Genomic DNA, 19,718 nt, shown 5'->3' on the forward strand with positions numbered 1-19,718 from the left:
TTTATAAAATTGATATCGAAAAGGCATATGATTAGCTTAGTTGGTTTTACTTGGATTCGGTTATGGATCAAATGAACTTTCCATCAAAATGGAGAAGTTGGGTGGCGGGGATATTGAGGGCTAGCTGGGCCTCGGTACTTGTTAACGGGTCTCCGACTCCGGAATTTGTTTATACCCGTGAGTTAAGACAAGGGGATCCATTATCGCCGTTTCTTTTTGTCATTGCAATGGAAGGGTTTTCATGCTTAATGAAAAAGGCGGTTAGGAGTAGGGCTTTTAAAGGGTTACAGTGTGGGTTAGGAGGTCCACTTCGATCCCATATTTTATATGCAGATGATGCGATTATTATTGGAGAATGGAACCGTGCCAACACCCAAAAACTGAAGAGAATTTTAAGGTGTTTTTCCTTAGTTTCGGGCTTAAAGGTAAATAAAAAAAAATGTCAAATTTTCGGGACAGAGGTGGGGGTGCTGATATAGGGGAAGTGGCTTCGGATTTGGGTTGCAAAGTCGGGAAGGTGCCTTTTATTTACCTTGGTTTGCAAGTCGGGGTGAATATGAATAGAATTAATGCATGGGAGCCGATCATTGAGGTATTTAAAAAAAGGTTATCGTTGTGGAAAGCTAAACAATTATCATATGTGGTCGGATTAAGGTGATCAAATCGGTCTTGAATTCTCTTCCCACGTACTATTTCTCATTATTCAAAGCCCCGGAAGGAGTTTTGGAGAAACTTGTAAGACTTCGTAGAATATACTTTTGTGTAAGACCACGTTACCGGTGCCCTACATTGGACGTTGGATTTACTCATAAACACAGTTCTAAATATCATAGTTAAATAAAACTTTCGCGGAATACTAAAACTTCACCCATAATATATTACATATTCATCAAATCTGGTATTAACAAACATTCAAGTCGTTTAAACATAAAACTGTAGGTTCCCGGACGGATCTTACACGGGATATCGCTATCTACGTAGGTGCGGAATCCCTGCGTAGGTAGTTACGAGCGTAGAATACGTAAAACAATCACACGCGATACAAACGAACACGTTATATATTATAACTTGAAACACGTCTATTATAGACTCTATCTCTCGTCTATCGACTTGCTGAATTACACGTGATTAACCAAAACTCTAACATCTAAACCGTAAACCCGTAGGCTATATAAATACACGACAACTTCGCCTTAGGCGAAGTTGTCAGTAACTTCGCTCGTTGAACAAGTTCGCCTAGGCGAACTTGTCGACAACTTCGCTTGTTCAACAAGTTCGCCTAAGCGAACTTGTTGACAACTTCGCTTACTTACATAAACATAAACTTAAACATAATTACATTACAGACTCGATTACAAACGCTAGACTATGAACTACTGACATTTATGGACCAACAGACTCCCCCTTGGCAGTAGCTTCATATCTTGATCTTCAAAGCTTGTGTCGTGTAATCTCTCGTCTTCTCTCTTCATCTCTTCAAGCATGCACTCCCTGTCTAACACATACAGAAACCAACTTCTGGTACTTCTTAGCTTCCTCTTTCCAAGCAGGAATGTAGAAAATCTTCTTAGCATGTAGTACCTGCAAGTCAGCTTGAGACAGATTGACTAAGTGCATAGGATCATACACTCTCATGATCTCTTGCTCATCTTCATCCTCCATGACCGCTTCAGCAGTTTCACAATCCACGTACCACCACTTCAAGTCTTTCAAGACGTTCTTGGGCATCACCTTCATCGGCACTTCTTTTAAATGACGGACTGGTTTATACTTCATAACCATCCATGGTTTGCCGTCGGCCCTCATCCCTCTATCTTTGTCTTCTACTAACTTCCCTTTCTGAGGCTTCAGAAGTTCAAACTTTTTATCTTTAATGGCCTCCTTCCAAACAATTTTCCCAATTACTCTCGCCATGTTATCATCACTTCTGTTTATCAGCCCCAGTCTTGCTAAGTCTTTCACCTCACACTCCGGTAAGGTATTCAGGGATCTTAACATCTTCTTGAAGTACTGAATGCCGTCGTAACGTTTGATCACAAATAGTTTCAACTCTTCATCGTACAACCAGCATATGATTCCCTTCTTTGATTCTGCATATCCCTTTATATTATACGACTTTTTGAACATCGTCGGTACTGCTGGCTTCTTCGTCTTTACAAACCACTGAGCGCAGCCTTCCTTCCAGTTTGGCTGATCTTCCCACTCAGTGTTGTCAACCGCAGCATCTTCACATATAGTCGACTGTTCAACCACAGGGATCTCATGCTCTACATTTTCTTCAACAATCTCTCCTTCTTCTATCACATTCTCAACCACAATTTCTGCACCAATCTTTTCGATCTCATCGATTGGCAGAACATCATCTTCATTTATCAACTCATCATCCTCTAACATATCGTCTATCTCTTTCAGCGCATCAATCATATCATCAACAATCTCAACATCTTCAACCACATCCACATCATCACCAACAGCAACCACATCATCACCAGATGCAGACTCCCCCTCAGCTGTGGAAGCCCCAAGAGCTATAGTAGTTCTTGGCAACTCACCACCTGCATCTTTCGATGCATTGGGATCATCGTCTCGGTCTTCTCTTCTTTTGGTCCTTAGCTCATCTCCTCTACAGCTCATCTCCCCCTGAGATGCCAAGAACACCTTCAAGGCATCTATAACTTTCCCGTGCTCACCCAGGAGGGATGCCTACAGTTGATTTGCTTCCACTAGGCTTTGAATAGTCTTGGACAGCTCAGCTACAATCCGCTCTAGTGAAGCTATTCGTTCCGAGTCTGAAGTGGGCGTGACCGCAGGTGGTACCGTACCCGATAACCCTGCAGTAGTGGTGACCGTAGACTCGACAAATCGTGCTACTACCACCGATGGAGTATGCGTTTGAGGTGGTAGAGACACAATTGCTGGAGTCGACGTCTGGACGGCCGTGATCGATGGAATGTCAGCCGACGATGTAGCCACTACGTGAACAACCGTAGCGCTTGTACTCGATACCTGCACAGAGGTAGGAACAATGGACATACCAGACAGGGCAGGTGGAGCAAAACGTACCAACCGTGAAGTCTCTCCAGCTCCTACACCCATACCTGTCCTTTCCCTTCGTGAACGCTTTCTCACCAGCTGCACAGCTTCTTCTTCATCATCTTCCTCGTCGTCGTCGTCAACAATTCTCTTTTGTTTCCCAACTGTTCTCTCATGCGTTACCATCATCCTTCTAGCCTCTTCCATCACATCATCAAAGTCAGCCTGTGGACCCGAGACTTGAATATTCTCTTGTGGATCAACTCGGTCCATATCAAACATTCCTTAGCCTCCCAACATGGCATCCAGGTCAATCTCTGCAGCTGACACAGCAGTAGATACAGCAGGCGCAGCTGATACAGCCTGGGTTGCTGCCTCCTGTTGTGGTCTTGGGTCTCTGAACTCGTCTCCTGCCGCAGGCACATACTCCGGGTTTATAAGGTACCCACAGAGCGAAGTATGCCTGGGACGCAGCTCAGGCTTGCTTCGTGCGCTGGAAGTGCGACACTGTGCAAAGATACGTTTTGTCACACTTTCCACGTATCGAATAGGGCGTCGTTGAGGCAGCGTCGGAGCCACATGATTGAAAATCATCTGTAAGAATCGTGGATACATTGTAAACCGCTCACGCGCCACAGCCCTTCGTTGCCTATCGATCTCGTAAAAGATCATCTGGCTGAAAGAATATCTTTTATTATAAGTCAACGCAGTCATAGCAGACTGCATTGTCGCACCCATACCATCAGTGCCTGCCTTTCGTCCTGACATACATACGATCATGACGTGCATAAGGAAGCGCCACTGATCTAAAAGGAATCCCTTCCTCCGTTGTGTGTCCCCTAAGGGACCAGAATACCCCATCCTGAGGAACGCCCCATCACGGAATGGCGCAACAAACTCCGTTGGATCATCCCTCGTCTCTTCACCAAACTGCAACGCCACCCGTATTTGTTCAGAAGAAAACTGAACAACTTGACCGTTTACGGTGGCTCGCATAACCGGGGGCTCAACACCGGCAATCGTACTCTACCGTCTGCCAAAAGTCTTCAATATTCGGTAGGGAAATAGGCAGGGTAGTTGTTATTGCGTGATATATCCGTGAGCGCAAGAGAAAAGTAATTATCTCCCTGTAGTCCTCCACGCCCTTTGCATCTGGGTCAAGTGTTATGAACTGGTTATGAGCTGGGAAGAATTGTCTGTGGTCATCACCGTCATCACCTGCACCTCCAACAGCAGCCATATCTGCACTAAACGAACCAAGTTAGATAAACGTTTAAGTTGTACACAAGTTCGCTTGATTACCAGGAGCGAAGTTGTGATCAAACCTGTATAGGCGAAGTTAAAGGTGAGGCGAAGTTGGGAACAACTTCGCTTCATCTTTAAGTTCGTCTAATTAATTTTAAGTAAAATGGTCTCTAACTTCGCCTCATCACAACATCGCCTCAGGCGAAGATAAGGGTTAGGCGAAATTAAGTCTCAGGCGAAGTTGCGGATAACTTCGCCTCAGGCGAAATTAAGCCCCAGGCGAAGTTGCGGATAACTTCGCCTAAACCCTAACTTCGCCTGCATCAGAATAGGCGACTGTTCGGATTCTAACATCCGGAATCCGATGATTCGGCAAAGTTTGACGATCCAGGAGACTCTAACACATGATATTACGGATGGTTAGATGAAAAGATCGTCCATGAACACGTAATACAAGTTTGTAAATCTCGGTTTTGAAAGATCACCGGACCGAGGTCACGAAACCGTTCAAAACGACCTATGAAAAGCATCACTGTCTTTGGATATACGGTTAATCGAAAACACACACCTTGAATCTATTGAACGAAACTGAGAAAAAGGATCGAAATCGGAAACGAATCAAGTTCGCCGGATAATAGTTAAGTTCGCCGGGTTTCTCGGAACAACTTCGCTGATTTTTTGAAATAATGAATATTTTACTGTTTGAAATCCTTATATAGGGTCAGAGTTGTTCAGGCGAAGTTACGGATAACTTCGCCTAGGCGAAGTTATCCACAAGTTCGCCTGATTCAACAACTTCGCCTATATTTTCATAACCAAACCTTATAATTTTGAACAATTTGAATTAACTCTTTAAAACTTTCGTTTAAGAAATAAACGACATGATCAATTCTAAGTAACCAGATAAAAAATCATAAAACTATCTAAGTACAAAAACTTAAAAAATTGAAAGTATAAGGGATCAAATTTCAGTCTCGATAGGGACTGCTACGTTTTAGAAAAGATCCGAACAGGAATCATACTAACTACGTGACTGTCACATAGATCTGTGTTTAGCTGTATTATGACATATAGAGACAGGTTGTAAGCAGGTATAACTTAAAGTGGTTTTCATCGTTTCTTTGATACGAGTTAAGTTCAATTAAGCTCAAAAAAATAAGTGGGCAACAACTCAGAGATTTTGATGCCTCCTATCTATTCTCAAAGCGTATTTGGCTTTCCCCAAGTCACCCCGAATTGACTTCGACCCATAGTGTCTGATTAACTTGTAAGTATTCTTTGTCTGCTTCCCGTACTCATTCTTACTCCATGATTGAGAAGTCTCGATATCTTGAACTCTCGAATGTTACAATAACTCATAAGTACTAAATAATTTTTTTTTTTTTTTAACAACATAGACTTCAAAGTAGAAATTAACTGCAAGTCCCGAATCTGGATCACTGCAGTATCTTGAAACGCTATCTTCACGGGAATCAGAACACACATGGGTTCGTGTATGACTGGGTAATCACTTTTCTGCCTATCATTCGGAAAGATATACATGAAGACACGCAAAACTCTTAAGGAGTTTCCACATAAAATCAAGTAAAATTTAATTTGTATCACATCTACTTTTACGCACCATAAAAAGTTACCATGACATACAATAATTGTCCTAAAGCCTTTTAAGCCTAATAACTTCACTAGTTAAGCACACAAAGTTAGTATATCTATCATTTTCCATGGTTGGATCAATTTTCCGTTCAACATAGCTAACTAACTTCTTACGAAGTAACAGACTTGAAAAGTAATTTCATTTCCCTCAAGAAATTTTGACTTCAATCGCCCCGATCACGTCAAAGTCTTCAGGTAAACGGCAATCCTGAAGATCCAATGGATCAACTGGACCGACCACATACAAGTATGTGTCCTTCTAACTAAGTATGACCGACTAATTTTCAGCGACAGAAAGAAAACACATCATAACCGCCCCGGTCACTTTCAGTCATCTGGTTAATGGCGACCCTCATTCTCTACAAGTAGAAACGAGGACCAAAACATATCCGAGGATATGTCCATCAAACTGAGGTAACCGACTAATTTTAAGCAATAGTGACGTTTTTTTTTTTTTTTTTTTTAAATAAACACAAAAAACATGGTTACTCGGGATTGATCATCCCGTTCAGCTCAATTAGATTTTGAAATCTGGATTTATCAAACGCTTTTGTAAATAAATCAGCGAAATTTTCTAGCGTATCGACCTTTTCGACCTTAATCAGTTTCTTCTCAGCACAATCCCGTATGAAATGATGACGAATGTCAATATGTTTAGTTTTACTATGTTTCACGGGATTTTATTAATTACTGAGATGGCAGCAGTGTTATCAATAAAAATAGGAGTGAGTAAGAAATTCAGACCACAGTCGCGCAATTGTTGCTGAATCCACAAAACCTGAGAGCAGCAGTTGGATGCTGCCATATATTCAGCTTCGCACGTAGAGATTGCGACTGATGTCTGTTTCTTGCACTGCCAGGAAACTAATCTTCCACCGAGAAACTGACATCCTCCTGTTGTCGACTTCCGACTCTGATTGCACCCTCCATAATCAGAATCTGTATAAACAACCAGTTCCACGTCTCCTCCCTTCGGGTACCACAACCCTAGCTTCGGCTTGCCTTTGAGATACCGCAGAATCCTCTTCACACCCTTCATGTGAGATTCCTTTGGGTTTGCCTGAAAACGAGCACAAAGACAAACAGCAAACATTATATCAGGCCTAGAAGCAGTCAAATACATCAAAGAACCTATTATAGCCCGATACTGAGTTGGGTCCACATCTGCGTCACCGTCTATTTCAGCTCCCAACTTGTGGTTGACGCAAATTGGAGTGTCAAATGGAGAAGAGTCCTTCATCTTGAAGCGCTTGAGGACATCATGAACATATTTTGTTTGATGAATGAACATCCCATCCTTCTTTTGATCAACCTGCAATCCTAAAAAGAACGTTAGTTCACCCATAGCACTCATCTCAAATCTTTTCTTCATGATGGCCTCAAATTCCTGACACATGGAGACTCTTGATGCAGCAGATATGATGTCATCCACGTAGACTTGAACTAGCAGGAAGTCACTTCCATCTCTCTTCACAAACAGTGTGCTGTCAATCAAACCCCTTTCAAAACCATTCTCTAGCAAGTAGTCCGATAACGTTGAATACCAGGCACGAGGTGCCTGATGTATTCCATACAGCGCCTTGCTCAACTTGTACATGTGATCAGGAAAGTCTGGGTCAGGAAAACCCGGAGGTTGCTCAACATACACAACCTCATCAACTTTCCCATTGAGGAACGCACTCTTCACGTCCAACTGAAACACTTTCATCTTCTTAAAAGCAGCAAACGCCAAAAACAATCTTATCGCTTCCAACCTGGCCACCGGAGCGAACACTTCATTATAATCTATCCCCTCTTGCTGATTAAAACCTTTAACGACCAGCCTCGCCTTGTTTCTTATAATAATCCCCTTTTCATCTCTCTTGCACTTAAACACCCATTTTGTGCCTATCGCATGCACATTCCTTGGTTTTTCAACCAAAGTCCAAACTTCCATCTTCTTAAATTGAGCCAACTCTTCTTGCATGGCCTCGACACACGAGCTGTCCTTAAGAGCCATTTGATAATTTTTCGGTTCAATCTGGCTAATAAAGCATGAGTACAAACATTCGTTCATTATACCCGTTTCCTTAATGCTTGTATAAACACAGGTGTGCTCATTCAAGCTACTTCTGGTTTGTACACCGGAGGACACATCACCTATAACATTCTCCAAAGGGTGATCTATGTGAATTCTCGTGGTCGGAACAGCACCGACATGCAAATTATCTTCTAAATTAGAAGAGAGCTCATCAATGGTTGTTTCTGGCTGAGAGTGAAATGGATTGATAAAATCTTCTTCAGGAGAGACAGCAGGGGAACCGATAGAATTTGATGAGGAAGGTTGACAATCACCAAATAGCTGTCTATGTGCCAAATTTTCCTCCTCATCTAGAATCATCTTCGTAGCAACACGTTCTTCTTCTTCTGTACAAAACAAATCAGGTATGTTAAAAGACTTGAAGAGCCTATCATAGTCGAAAATCCCAGGAGGTCCGATGCTCGGTCTTGGCGATCTGTAACTCGTAATGTCGGTGTTACATACCACCTCAACCTTGCTGTTCGTTGTATTAAAGACACGCCTGTTGGGAGTCCCAACTTCATAGCCGACTAAGATTCCTTCATCGGCTGCTTCACCAAACTTTGAATGTGCCTTTAAAATTGAACACGGGGACCCGAAAGCTTCAAGTCCACACAAATTGGGCTTTCTCCCATGCATAAGCTCGTAGCATGTTTTATTAAGTCTTTTTACCGTTAAAACTCTATTCAGTACATAGCAAGCTATAGAAACAGCTTCAGCCCAGAACACCACCGGAAGCTTCGAATCAGCCAGCATAGTTCTGGCTCCTTCAATTAAAGTTCTATTCTTCCTTTCAGCCACTCCATTCTGTTGCGGAGTATACGGAGCGCTGAATTGGTGTTCAATCCCTCTTGACAGACAGAAGATCTCCATTTCAAAATTTTTAAACTCGGAACCATTGTCACTTCTGATGAACTTCACTCGTTTATCCATAATGTTCTCAACTTTGGTAATCAGATTCTTCACCATTTGAGCCGTTTCGTCCTTTGATTTCAGGAAGTATACCCACGAGTATCGTGAGTAGTCATCAGTGATCACCAAGCTATAAGTTGTACCACCTAGACTTCTTACATTCACAGGACCGAAGAGATCCATGTGAAGCAGTTCTAGTGTACTGGCAATTGAATTTACTTTCTTGGTGAGATGGGACTTCTTGTGCTGCTTTCCCTTTTTGCACGCAAGACATTTGTCTTCAAAATTGAAACTTTTTAAGGGAACACCCAACACAAGCCCATGTCTGACAATATGGTTCATCTTCCGAAGATGAATGTGCCCCATTCTCCTGTGCCACAGTTCAGATTCCGATTCGCTTGCTTTCGTCAAAAGACACGATTCTTCCGTTGACATTTCAGTTGAACTTAAATCCATCATATACGTATTTCGATCACGTGGAGCCTTCATTACTATCCACTCCTCTGGTATTTGAAAACCAGGCTTCAACACAATCGCATCAGTCTTCGTGAAGTGTACGGTATAATCTTTATCACAAATCTGCGACACACTCAGCAGATTGTGCTTCAGTTCTTCAACAAAGTTCACATTTTCTAACGTCATATTCCCGTTAGTTACCATACCCCTTCCTGTTATTTTGCCTCCACTCTCACCGGCAAAACTGACTCTTGCTCCTTGAACAGGTTTTAAATCTTGTAACAAATCCTTGTTACCAGTCATGTGCCAGGAACAGCCGCTGTCCACAACCCAAAGATTATTGGAAGCCCTGTTCAACTGTTCCTGCACAAACAAAAGAGATTATTAAAATTTGGGGACCCAAGACCTCTTGGTCTTGGGTCGATTAACCTTCTTAACAGAACTCACACACCTTGGCTGACCAAAGTTAGCATTAGAAAAATTTCCACGAGTCCTAACAGGATACCTCCTTGGAGACTGATAGTGAGGCCAACCAAACCGACGAACATTAAGAGAATCAAAAGAATTATAGCATTTGGTTTGGTTATTAGTAGTGTAAAAACGAGATGTGTTTCTTTGAAAACCTGTATTATCTCTCAAATTTGAATGGTTTTCATTTTTAACATTTAAACGATTACCAAAAACCTTAGTCTCAGTTTTCGAGGGCCTCACCTCTCTGAAACGCTGCTTCAGAGGGCAATCAGCAACAAGGTGCCCTGTTTGATGACATCTAAAACAACACCTATGTTCAGCTTTCTTTTCAGCAGATGTTTTAGATGTGGAGGCAGTATTACCAACCGTACGTCTCACATAAGGTGGGACATATGGGTTGAGTGGAGTACTCCTTTTAGTTGATTTAACTTTTTCTCCACTAGTGGGTAATACTTCCTTCTCTTTTGTCTTACCCGACTCGGATGACTTATCCGAATCAGATGAGACTAGACTTGAAATAGAAATTTTAACTTTTGAGACAGGCGAACTTGTTTCGCCTTTACTAACTTCCGGTACTTTATCAGTTTCCTTAGCAGGACCTGTCTGATCAGCTACAAAATTAACAGATTCATGAACACTAGGATTGAAAGTATAATTATGGTTATAAGGTGGTGGAACCTCATGGTAACCAATTCCTCCCCTCTTAGGTGAGGAACCTTGATCACTAACGAGGTGATCAAGAATAGCAGAGGAATTCCGGAATTGCTCCAGTTTCCTATTTAGTTCCACCACTTTTACCTGGTGATCAGCAATCTGTTTTTCTTTCTCAGCGATTAACTTGGTTTTCTCTTCTAAAACCTCGTAGCTTAGATCGATCACATCAATTTTCTCAGCTAATTTTGTTTTTAAACTTTTAACGTCTTTTTCACAAGCTTTAATTTTTATTTTATAATTATTTTCTCTAGTCTTTGTGAAGTGATGATCTTCTTTCAAGGTTTTAAATTCGGCATCCAACTTAACATACTGATCAGTAATTGTAGCAAGCTGTTCATACAAGTTCTCACTTTTAGTACAGATAGGTTTAGTACATACCTCGGAGTTCTGGTCATTAGCCATGAAAGCTTTTTCATTTTCAGCAGCTTTCATACATTCTTCAGCTGCAACCTTCGCCATGTGTGCCTGCTCAAAGAGTTCTCCAGAGAACATGTTCCAGTTGTATTCACCAGCATCAGACATCATGGCATTATTCCCATTGTTATTTCCACTTTGCTGTGTAGTCCTCCCCTGACTACGTTCTACACGTGCATTAGTGCACTCCTTTGCAAAGTGTCCATTTTGTTGACAATTGTAACACCTCACCCTTGACTTATCAAATCCTGGCTTTCCACCTACGAACTTTCTGCCAGTCTTTTTCATGAAACGCTTCACCCTTCTGACTATCATCGCCATCTGCCACTGCAGATCCATCTCCTCCAGATCATCAGGATCGATCTGGTCATAGTCTTCTTCCAAAGCAGCAGGGTCCACAATCTTCCCTTGTATGTAGTTCTCGTAAGAAGCAATAAAAGATGCATAGAGTGCAAACTGCTCTTCAGCAGATTTGACACTCATTGGCATCTTAGAGTAGTTATTGCTCGAAGCACTGGGAGAGAAACTACTCTTGGATGCTTGAGGTTTCGAAGCACTTGATCCTCCAGCAACAAAGCAAACATCACCGTTCATGTTTACTGACACATTTCCTTCATGAGAAGAGTTAGAACCTGACTCTCCTTTGGAGTAGTAAGCAGCAGATTCAGACTTCGAACTTGAGCCTGAGATAACTTTGGCACCATACATACCAGGGTCTTGAACCTGATCCGTTGGTGTCTCTTTACGAACCATATTAAGCTCAAAGGTTCCGAGCTTGTTTACTGCTGTCTCCAAGTCATAATTAGGAAAGTCTTTGTCTTCCCTCATTAGAACAGTGTACATTTCCCACTTTGGTGGGAGAGCATCGAGAAGCTTCTCAACTATTTCCTCCTCTCTGTAAGCAATAGAATAGTTGTTCAGCTCTGTCATTAGATGATAATATCGGGTGATAATATCATCGAGCGATTCGTTCTTCAAATACTTGAAGACAGAGAACTGGGTCTTTAACAGCTTAATCTTCGAGGCACGAATACCCACGTTCCCTTCGAATCTATTCTCAAGAGCATCCCAAAGCTCTCGTGCAGAAGTGTACTTCCGGAATGTATGGAGAATCTCTTGAGGAAGAGCCATAGTAATTGCAGCATGGGCCTTGCTCTCAGCCTCATACATCTTCTTCTCTTCTTCCTCCATCTTGCTGTACTTCTTTATCACATCCCGACCTTCGTATTCCATTGTCGGTGGAATATATCCATCCTGGATGTACACCCACATCTTTGCATCCTGGTATTTAATATACTGAATGAACCTATATTTCCACGCTACAAAGTCGGTTCCTTTCATCAACCTTGGGGCCTTAGTAGCCGACCCCGCTTCAACTTCCATTTTGACTAACTCTGAGATGTTAATCGGCGACATCTTCTCGAAAACAAGAAAAACCCGGAAAAAAAAACAAAAATTCTTCCAAACAGTACTATAGGTGAAGTTAAGGATAACTTCGCTTAAGTGTTAACTTCGCTGGAAAATCCTTAAATTCTCGTGACTTGGCGAAGTTGAGAATAACTTCGCTTAAGGTAAGCGAACTTAGGAGGTAAGCGAAGTTGAGGATAACTTCGCTTAGGCGAACTTATGAGGTAGGCGAAGTTGTGGTTAACTTCGCTCAACCTTATATCTTCGCCGAAACCCTACTTCCAGCGTCGGCAACTTCGCCTGAAGAACAACAACTTCGCCCGAAGAACACTGAAAATATTCAGATCTGTTTTCGACGATTTAGCAGTTTCCGGTCGGTGTGACGGCTTGAATATGACTGTATAAGGTGAGTATAACACAATATCAACGAAAACGCGTCCCGCGAATAGGTCAAACGAGACGTTTTCTACACCCGCGTGAAATCCCGAACCACACAATCGAGCCAAAGCTCTGATACCAATTGTAGGTTCCCGGACGGATCTTACACAGGATATCGCTATCTACGTAGGTGCGGAATCCCTGCGTAGGTAGTTACGAGCGTAGAATACGTAAAACAATCACACGCGATACAAACGAACACGTTATATATTATAACTTGAAACACGTCTATTACAGACTCTATCTCTCGTCTATCGACTTGCTGAATTACACGTGATTAACCAAAACTCTAACATCTAAACCGTAAACCCGTAGGCTATATAAATACACGACAACTTCGCCTTAGGCGAAGTTGTCAGTAACTTCGCTCGTTGAACAAGTTCGCCTAGGCGAACTTGTCGACAACTTCGCTTGTTCAACAAGTTCGCCTAAGCGAACTTGTTGACAACTTCGCTTACTTACATAAACATAAACTTAAACATAATTACATTACAGACTCGATTACAAACGCTAGACTATGAACTACTGACATTTATGTACCAACAAAAACATAGTCTCAAAATATCATAACATTTCCTTGAGATGCCAGTCTCTTCAATTCCATGCCATATGTCTTCTTCAAGCGAACTGCCTCAATCTACTCACATGCGTGCATACTAAAAGTCAGCTACGCTGAGTGAGTTCTAGTTAATCACATAACTTACTTTACATACACATATACGTGCCCGAAGGTACGCATTACATACATAACCTGTGCATCATTCTTCCGTATATATTCATAACTAACCTTACATTATAAAGAGCATTTCGCACTACATACCTCGGATATTATTAGGGTCCGGTACCCTCCATCCTCGGATATTATTAGGGTCTGGTCTCCCTTCTTCCTCGGATATTATTAGGGCCTCCATCCTCGGATATTATTAGGGTCCGGTCTCCCTTTCTTCCCAACTATCATGCCATTCCTTTCTATATGTATAATTGTAAGTTTCATACATACATACATCATTCATCCATCATATACAACAATCATATCCTCAACCATCACCTGGCAGTGCATGCAATATCCGAAGATCGTTCACGCACAAACAAGCTTTCATTCACATTTAAGACATACATAAATAACGTACAAATCATACATGACATACACTTACCATTTAAGGCAAGTGTATTAACTATCACATCGAGTATGCACACATCCCCGAATACATAACAAGGAATGGGGCTAGAAACTCACCTGAACTCGGTTACGTTCACCGTTTATGGTTATTCCTTTCTTGAGCTGTGCATGACTAACTGTATAACAATTACACGTATCAATTTAACTATCACTACCCATATCGTGTTTCTAGTTTATGTTAGGTATCGAAGCACACACACACACGAACAGAAATCAAAGGACAAATAAACACGAGAAATTTACGTGGTTCGGTTATAGCGTGTAACCTACGTCCACGGGGGCAACTAGGGTTTATTATTGAGTGATAATAATTTACAGATACAAGAGATCTATTTATAGGTTAGCTAATTAGGGTTTAACCCTTTGCTAATCTTGCTAAATAAGAAACCTAACAAACTGGGCTTTGGCAATTAGAGCTGGCCAGGCCTGTTTATGCCTTTTTCTCTAATTCTCAGCTATCCCATTATGGGTTGGGCTGAAGACAACATATCTCCAACAATCTCCCACTTGGTGTCTTCGGACCTCGAACTGCACCATCTCTTCTTTACTTCTGTAAAAAATGAAGAATTCCCCGTATCTTCAGTTTTTCTAGTTACCCCATTCTCCTCAACTATTCCTGGAGACCAGCTGAAGCTATGCAAAGCTTCAGCTTATCCAGCACCACAGACTTGGTTAACATATCTGCTGGATTCTTAGCACATGGGATATTCTTCAAACTAATTGTTCCATCTCTAATCAATTCCCTCACAAAGTGATACTTTCTCCCAATGTGCTTCGTCTTGCTATGATAGACAGGATTCTTGGCAAGCTTCATGCACTCTCGTTGTCACAATACAACGAGTAATCAGGCTGATGTTTTCCTAATTCTTCGAGAAAAGTCTTCAACCAAACTAGTTCTTTGCTCGCTTCCGCAACAGCCATATACTCGGCCTCTGTTGTTGATAGAGCCACACTTTTCTGAAGTCTTGAAGTCCAGCTCACTGCTGTGCCTCCCACTGTAAAATATACCCTGTAGTGCTTTTGTATGTCTCTCTGCAACCTCCCAAATCTGTATCAGTATAACCTCTGAGCATAGTATCTTTACCCTTAAAACACAACCCCATATTTTGGGTACCCTTCAAGTATCTGAGTATCCACTTGACAGTTTCTCAATGTTCTTTACCAGGATTTGACATAAATCGAATGATTACCTAACAGCATGAGCTATATCTGGTCGAGTGCACACCATAGCATACATGAGACTCCCAACTGCTGATGCATAAGGAACCTTAGCCATCTCTGATTTTTCTTCTTCAGACTTTGTCGATTGTTGTTTGGTAAGCTTCAAGTGACTTCCTGATGGAGTATTTCTAGTCTTAATCTTCTCATCATTCATCTTGAATTTCTCTAACACTTTACTTATGTACTTCTCCTGAGATAGTGTTAGTGAACCAACTTTTCTGTTTTGGGTAATACTCATCCCGAGTATCTGCTTGGCTGCACCTAAATCCTTCTTCTCGAATTCTTTAGACATTTGTTTCTTCAACTTGTTAATCTCATTCATGTCAGACCCTGCTATCAGCATATCATTTATATACAGAAGTAAAATGATGTAGAAATTTTTGAAATTCTTTAGATAGCAACAGTGGTTAGTTTCACAGCTCTTGAAACCTATTCTCTCCATGAAGTCATCAAACTTCAAGTACCACTGTCTCGGTGCTTGTTTCAAACCATACAAGCTCTTCTTCAGTTTACAAACCCAATTTTCTTTACCTTTTACTTGAAAACCCTCAGGTTGTTTCATGTAGATGTCTTCACCAAGATCTCCATGTAAGAAAGCTGTCTTCACTTCTAGTTGCTCTAAATGTAACTTCTCTGCTGCAACGATACCAAGAACCACCCTAATAGTAGTCATCTTCACAACCGGAGAGAAGATTTCACCGTAATCGACCCCCTCTTTTTGTTGAAACCCTTTAACCACTAAACGAGCTTTATACCTCTTGGCTCCATCGTTTTCATCTTTGATCCTGTACACCCACTTATTCTGAAGAGCTTTCTTGTCTTGCGGAAGCTTAACAAGAACCCAAGTCTTGTTCTTGTCTAAAGAGCCATTTCTTCTTTCATTGCTTGCTCCCACTGGAACGATTCTTTTACCTTAATTGCTTCAGAGTAGCAATCAGGCTCACCATTATCAGTTAAAAGAAGATAACAAACTAACGGACTTGTACGACCGGGATTGAACCTGTCCGGCGGTTTAGTAGCTCTGGTGGATCTCCTGACCCACGTGTCAGGTTGTTGTGGCTGTTGTGGAGGCTGATCTTCTTCAGACTCTGAACTCCCACTATCTGAAGACCCCACTGGTTCTTCAACTCCACCGTCATTATTATCAAACTCGGGATCTGAGTCATCTTCAGGACCTGCTATAGATTCTGTAACTGGTTCTTTTCTCTGACTTGTGGTTTCGAACTCAACCTTTGAGTTGACTGACTTTCTGTGTTTGTACAGCTCTGCTTCATTGAATTCGGCATGCTTGCTTCTGACTACCTTTCTGCTTTCAAAATCCCAAAGCCTATAGCCCATCTTTTCTGACCCGAAACCAATGAGTGTGTACTTCTTCGCTTTATCATATAACTTGTCACCTTCTGGATTAATGTTATAAGCTGTGCACCCGAAAATTCTTAGGTGATCATACTTTACAGCTTTACCCTTCCATTCTTCTTGAGGAATATTGAATCCCAACGGTACTGAGGGCCCACGGTTGATAAGATAAGTTGCAGTGTTAACTGCATCAGCCTAGAACATCTTTGGGAGCCCTGCATTCAATCTCATACTTCTAGCTCTCTCACATAATGTTCTGTTCATCCTCTCTGCAACCCCATTTTGTTGCGGAGTTCCTGGAACTGTATTGATCCCTCTTTCAGCACAATAATCAATAAATTCTTTGCTGATGTATTCTCCTCCGTTGTCGGAATTTAAGCACTTAACCTTCAAATCGGTTTCAAGTTCAACAGCAGATTTCCATTTCTTAAAAATACCAAAAACTTTAGATTTATGTTTAAGAAAGTAAACCCATACCTTGCATGTTGAATCATCGATGAAGGTAACATAGTAGCGAGATCCTCCAATTGAAGCGACCGATGTCGGTCCATATACATCTGAGTGAACTAGCTCTAATTTATGAGCTTTTGGTGCTCTACCTGTCTTCGCAAAAGTTACCTTCTTTTTCTTGCCAAACACGCACAGTTCACAAAACTCATAATCGACCCTCTTCAACTCTGGAAGCTTTCCCCTGGCGACAAGCATTTTCAACCTCTTTTCACTCATGTGACCAAGTCGTTGATGCCATAACTTTGATTGACTTAGCCCACAAGTCACTACATTAACCCCTTCATCTGGTACTTCAACCATATATAAAGTACCTCTTTTCTTACCTCTAGCAATCACCATACTGCCTTTCACTACTTTCCATTGTCCTCTACCAAAAGTGACATCATATCCCTCATCATCAAGCTTACCAATGGATATCAACATCTTCCTTAAAGCTGGAATGACCCGAACATCTTTCAAGGTCCAAGTGGTTCCCAATGGAGTCTTTAAGTCTATGTCTCCCATTCCTGTTATATCAAGAAACTGATTATTAGCCAAACGAAATTTACCAACGTTACCTGTTCGTAGTTTCTTCATCATCTTCGTGCTAGAAATAGCATGAAAAGATGCTCCTGAATCCATAATCCAGTCTTCAACAGGATTCTTGACACAACATATAAGCGCATCATCTGAATCATCTGATGCTGATGTGGCAGCGTTCACCTCTTTCTTTTCTTTATGTGGGTTGGTGCATTGACTTCTGAAGTGCCCGTTTTCTTCACAATTCCAGCAAACTATGTCTTTCCTTGGTTTTGCTGATCTCGACTTGCTTCTTCGTTTAGACTTTGATCTTCCTCTGTTTCCTCCCCCACTACCGTTTCTTCCTCTACCCTTGTAAGTCCCCCGGGGCGTCGCTGATCGATACGAGATCCGCACGAGGTCTAGGAGTGCGGAATCCTCCTAGACTCGTTTAATGGTGTAGAAGACGATGAACACGATTACACACAAACCAACACACGAACAAACACACGAATGGAATAAACAAATCTGCAGATCTTTTATATAATAACCAAACCACGTTACAAACCGAACAAAAACAAAGACACGGCCGACCCGAGGTGAGCTCTACCTCGGGTCGTCCCACAGTACTCTCCCTCTTGGTTTCTCTCTAGACAATTGAACTGATCACAAAACTCCTAGATACTCAAACCTAAACAAGACACATAAATATATAGATAAACCAACTTCGCGGGCTTGGGCTTGGGCCTGTAGGCGAAGTTGTTCTTAACTTCGCCTATGGCGAAGTTGTTATAACTTCGCCTAAGGTGAAGTTGTTCTAACTTCGCCTATGGCGAAGTTGTTATAACTCCGCCTAAGGCGAAGTTTTTCTAACTTCGCCTATGGCGTCTCCGCTGGTCAGCATTGCATAGCGACGGTCACAAAATGCACCAACAGACTTCCCTTTGACCGTTGCTCTCAATTCTAACAAACATAAAAGATCATCTGTTACAAAACATGCACCAACAGACTCCCTCTTAACTGATGATCTTATGTTTTCTTCTTCTTGTAGGACTCGATTGCACTATATTCTTCAAACTTGAACTTCACATATACATGCAACATCCATCCTTCCTTCAACCAGCCGTGTCTGAAACTGTCTTGTAACTCCACAAATCTACTAATCACCTGACGTCTTCCATATCAGGTATCCCCTTCAGTGTAAGCTTCTTCGACTATATCGATTGAGGTCTTTGACATGCATGCATCCCCGTGCCTAATTGATCATCTCAACCAATCACGTGAAGTTCTTCTAACTTCACCAACACGTGAAGTTGGGCTCCCTCCACAACTTCACCAACACGTCGGAATTGTATAGTAAGATAAGGTTCAATCTTCAACTACTCAACATCAAGTGATCAATTTCATCACAAAACCACCTTGACAGAATCTAACACACATGACCATTAGTTAATCCGAAGCATCTTCAATCACCATGGATAACGATCAAGAACATAAACACTTTAATTCCCGATTAAATCCAACTTGTTCCAAAATTTCCACTTTAATAAATAAGCATCACGTTTCAGGATCCAATTCTCGAACGCCTTGAAAATAACATAAATAATATGCTCTGACCGCAATCTAGTAATGACGAAAACCTTCAGTTCGATTTGACTTTCTTCAGTTGGTCAACCTCAAACAACAACAATTTCTTTGCCCATAAACACCCAAATATGTGTCAATATCCAGTTTCAATCAACATCCCATTCACAACTTCAACTCCATATCCAGAGTTGACCCGTATTTGTTCACACGTAAGACCGAGAGATACCAAGTTTCACTCATTGTCGGAACAACACTTTCGGTCTCACAATAATCGTGTACACCTGGCCATACAGACGAAAACTCCAAACAATTTTTTTTTTTTTTTAACTTAGCCTGAAAGTCAACTTCGCCTAAAAGTCAACTTCGCCTAAAGTCAACTTCGCCTAAAAGTCAACTTCGCCTGACTATAACTTCGCCTAAAAGTCAACTTCGCCTAAAAGTCAACTTCGCCCCTCATTAACTTCACCCCCCATAACTTCGCCTGTCCATAACTTCGCCCCCCCCCATAACTTCGCCTGGCTGCTAACTTCGCCTAAACCCTAAAATTTAAGCGACAACTTCGCC

At 41.6% G+C, this 19,718-nt stretch overlaps 1 protein-coding gene across 1 annotated transcript; it reads left to right on the forward strand.

The window, feature by feature from the left end:
• Window positions 1-62: 62 nt before the first annotated feature.
• On the forward strand, window positions 63-658 carry LOC143615918 (uncharacterized). The gene is made up of 2 exons (XM_077088910.1): window positions 63-397; window positions 460-658. Exons 1-2 carry the CDS (start codon window positions 63-65, stop codon window positions 656-658), a joined length of 534 nt encoding a protein of 177 aa, XP_076945025.1.
• The last annotated feature ends 19,060 nt before the right edge of the window (window positions 659-19,718 follow it).

This window comes from Bidens hawaiensis, unplaced genomic scaffold (assembly GCF_021521415.1).
Source record: "Bidens hawaiensis isolate Kalapana, Puna unplaced genomic scaffold, B.hawaiensis_p1.1 tig00044822_1, whole genome shotgun sequence".
In the NCBI taxonomy this organism is placed as follows: Eukaryota; Viridiplantae; Streptophyta; class Magnoliopsida; order Asterales; family Asteraceae; genus Bidens; species Bidens hawaiensis.

Bases quoted from the DNA above. Each gene is read 5' to 3' on its own strand.
- LOC143615918 (XM_077088910.1), top strand. From the start codon at position 63: ATGGATCAAATGAACTTTCCATCAAAATGGAGAAGTTGGGTGGCGGGG. The intron at 398-459 runs GTGTTTTTCCTT...TTTTCGGGACAG, and splicing joins AAACTGAAGAGAATTTTAAG to AGGTGGGGGTGCTGATATAG.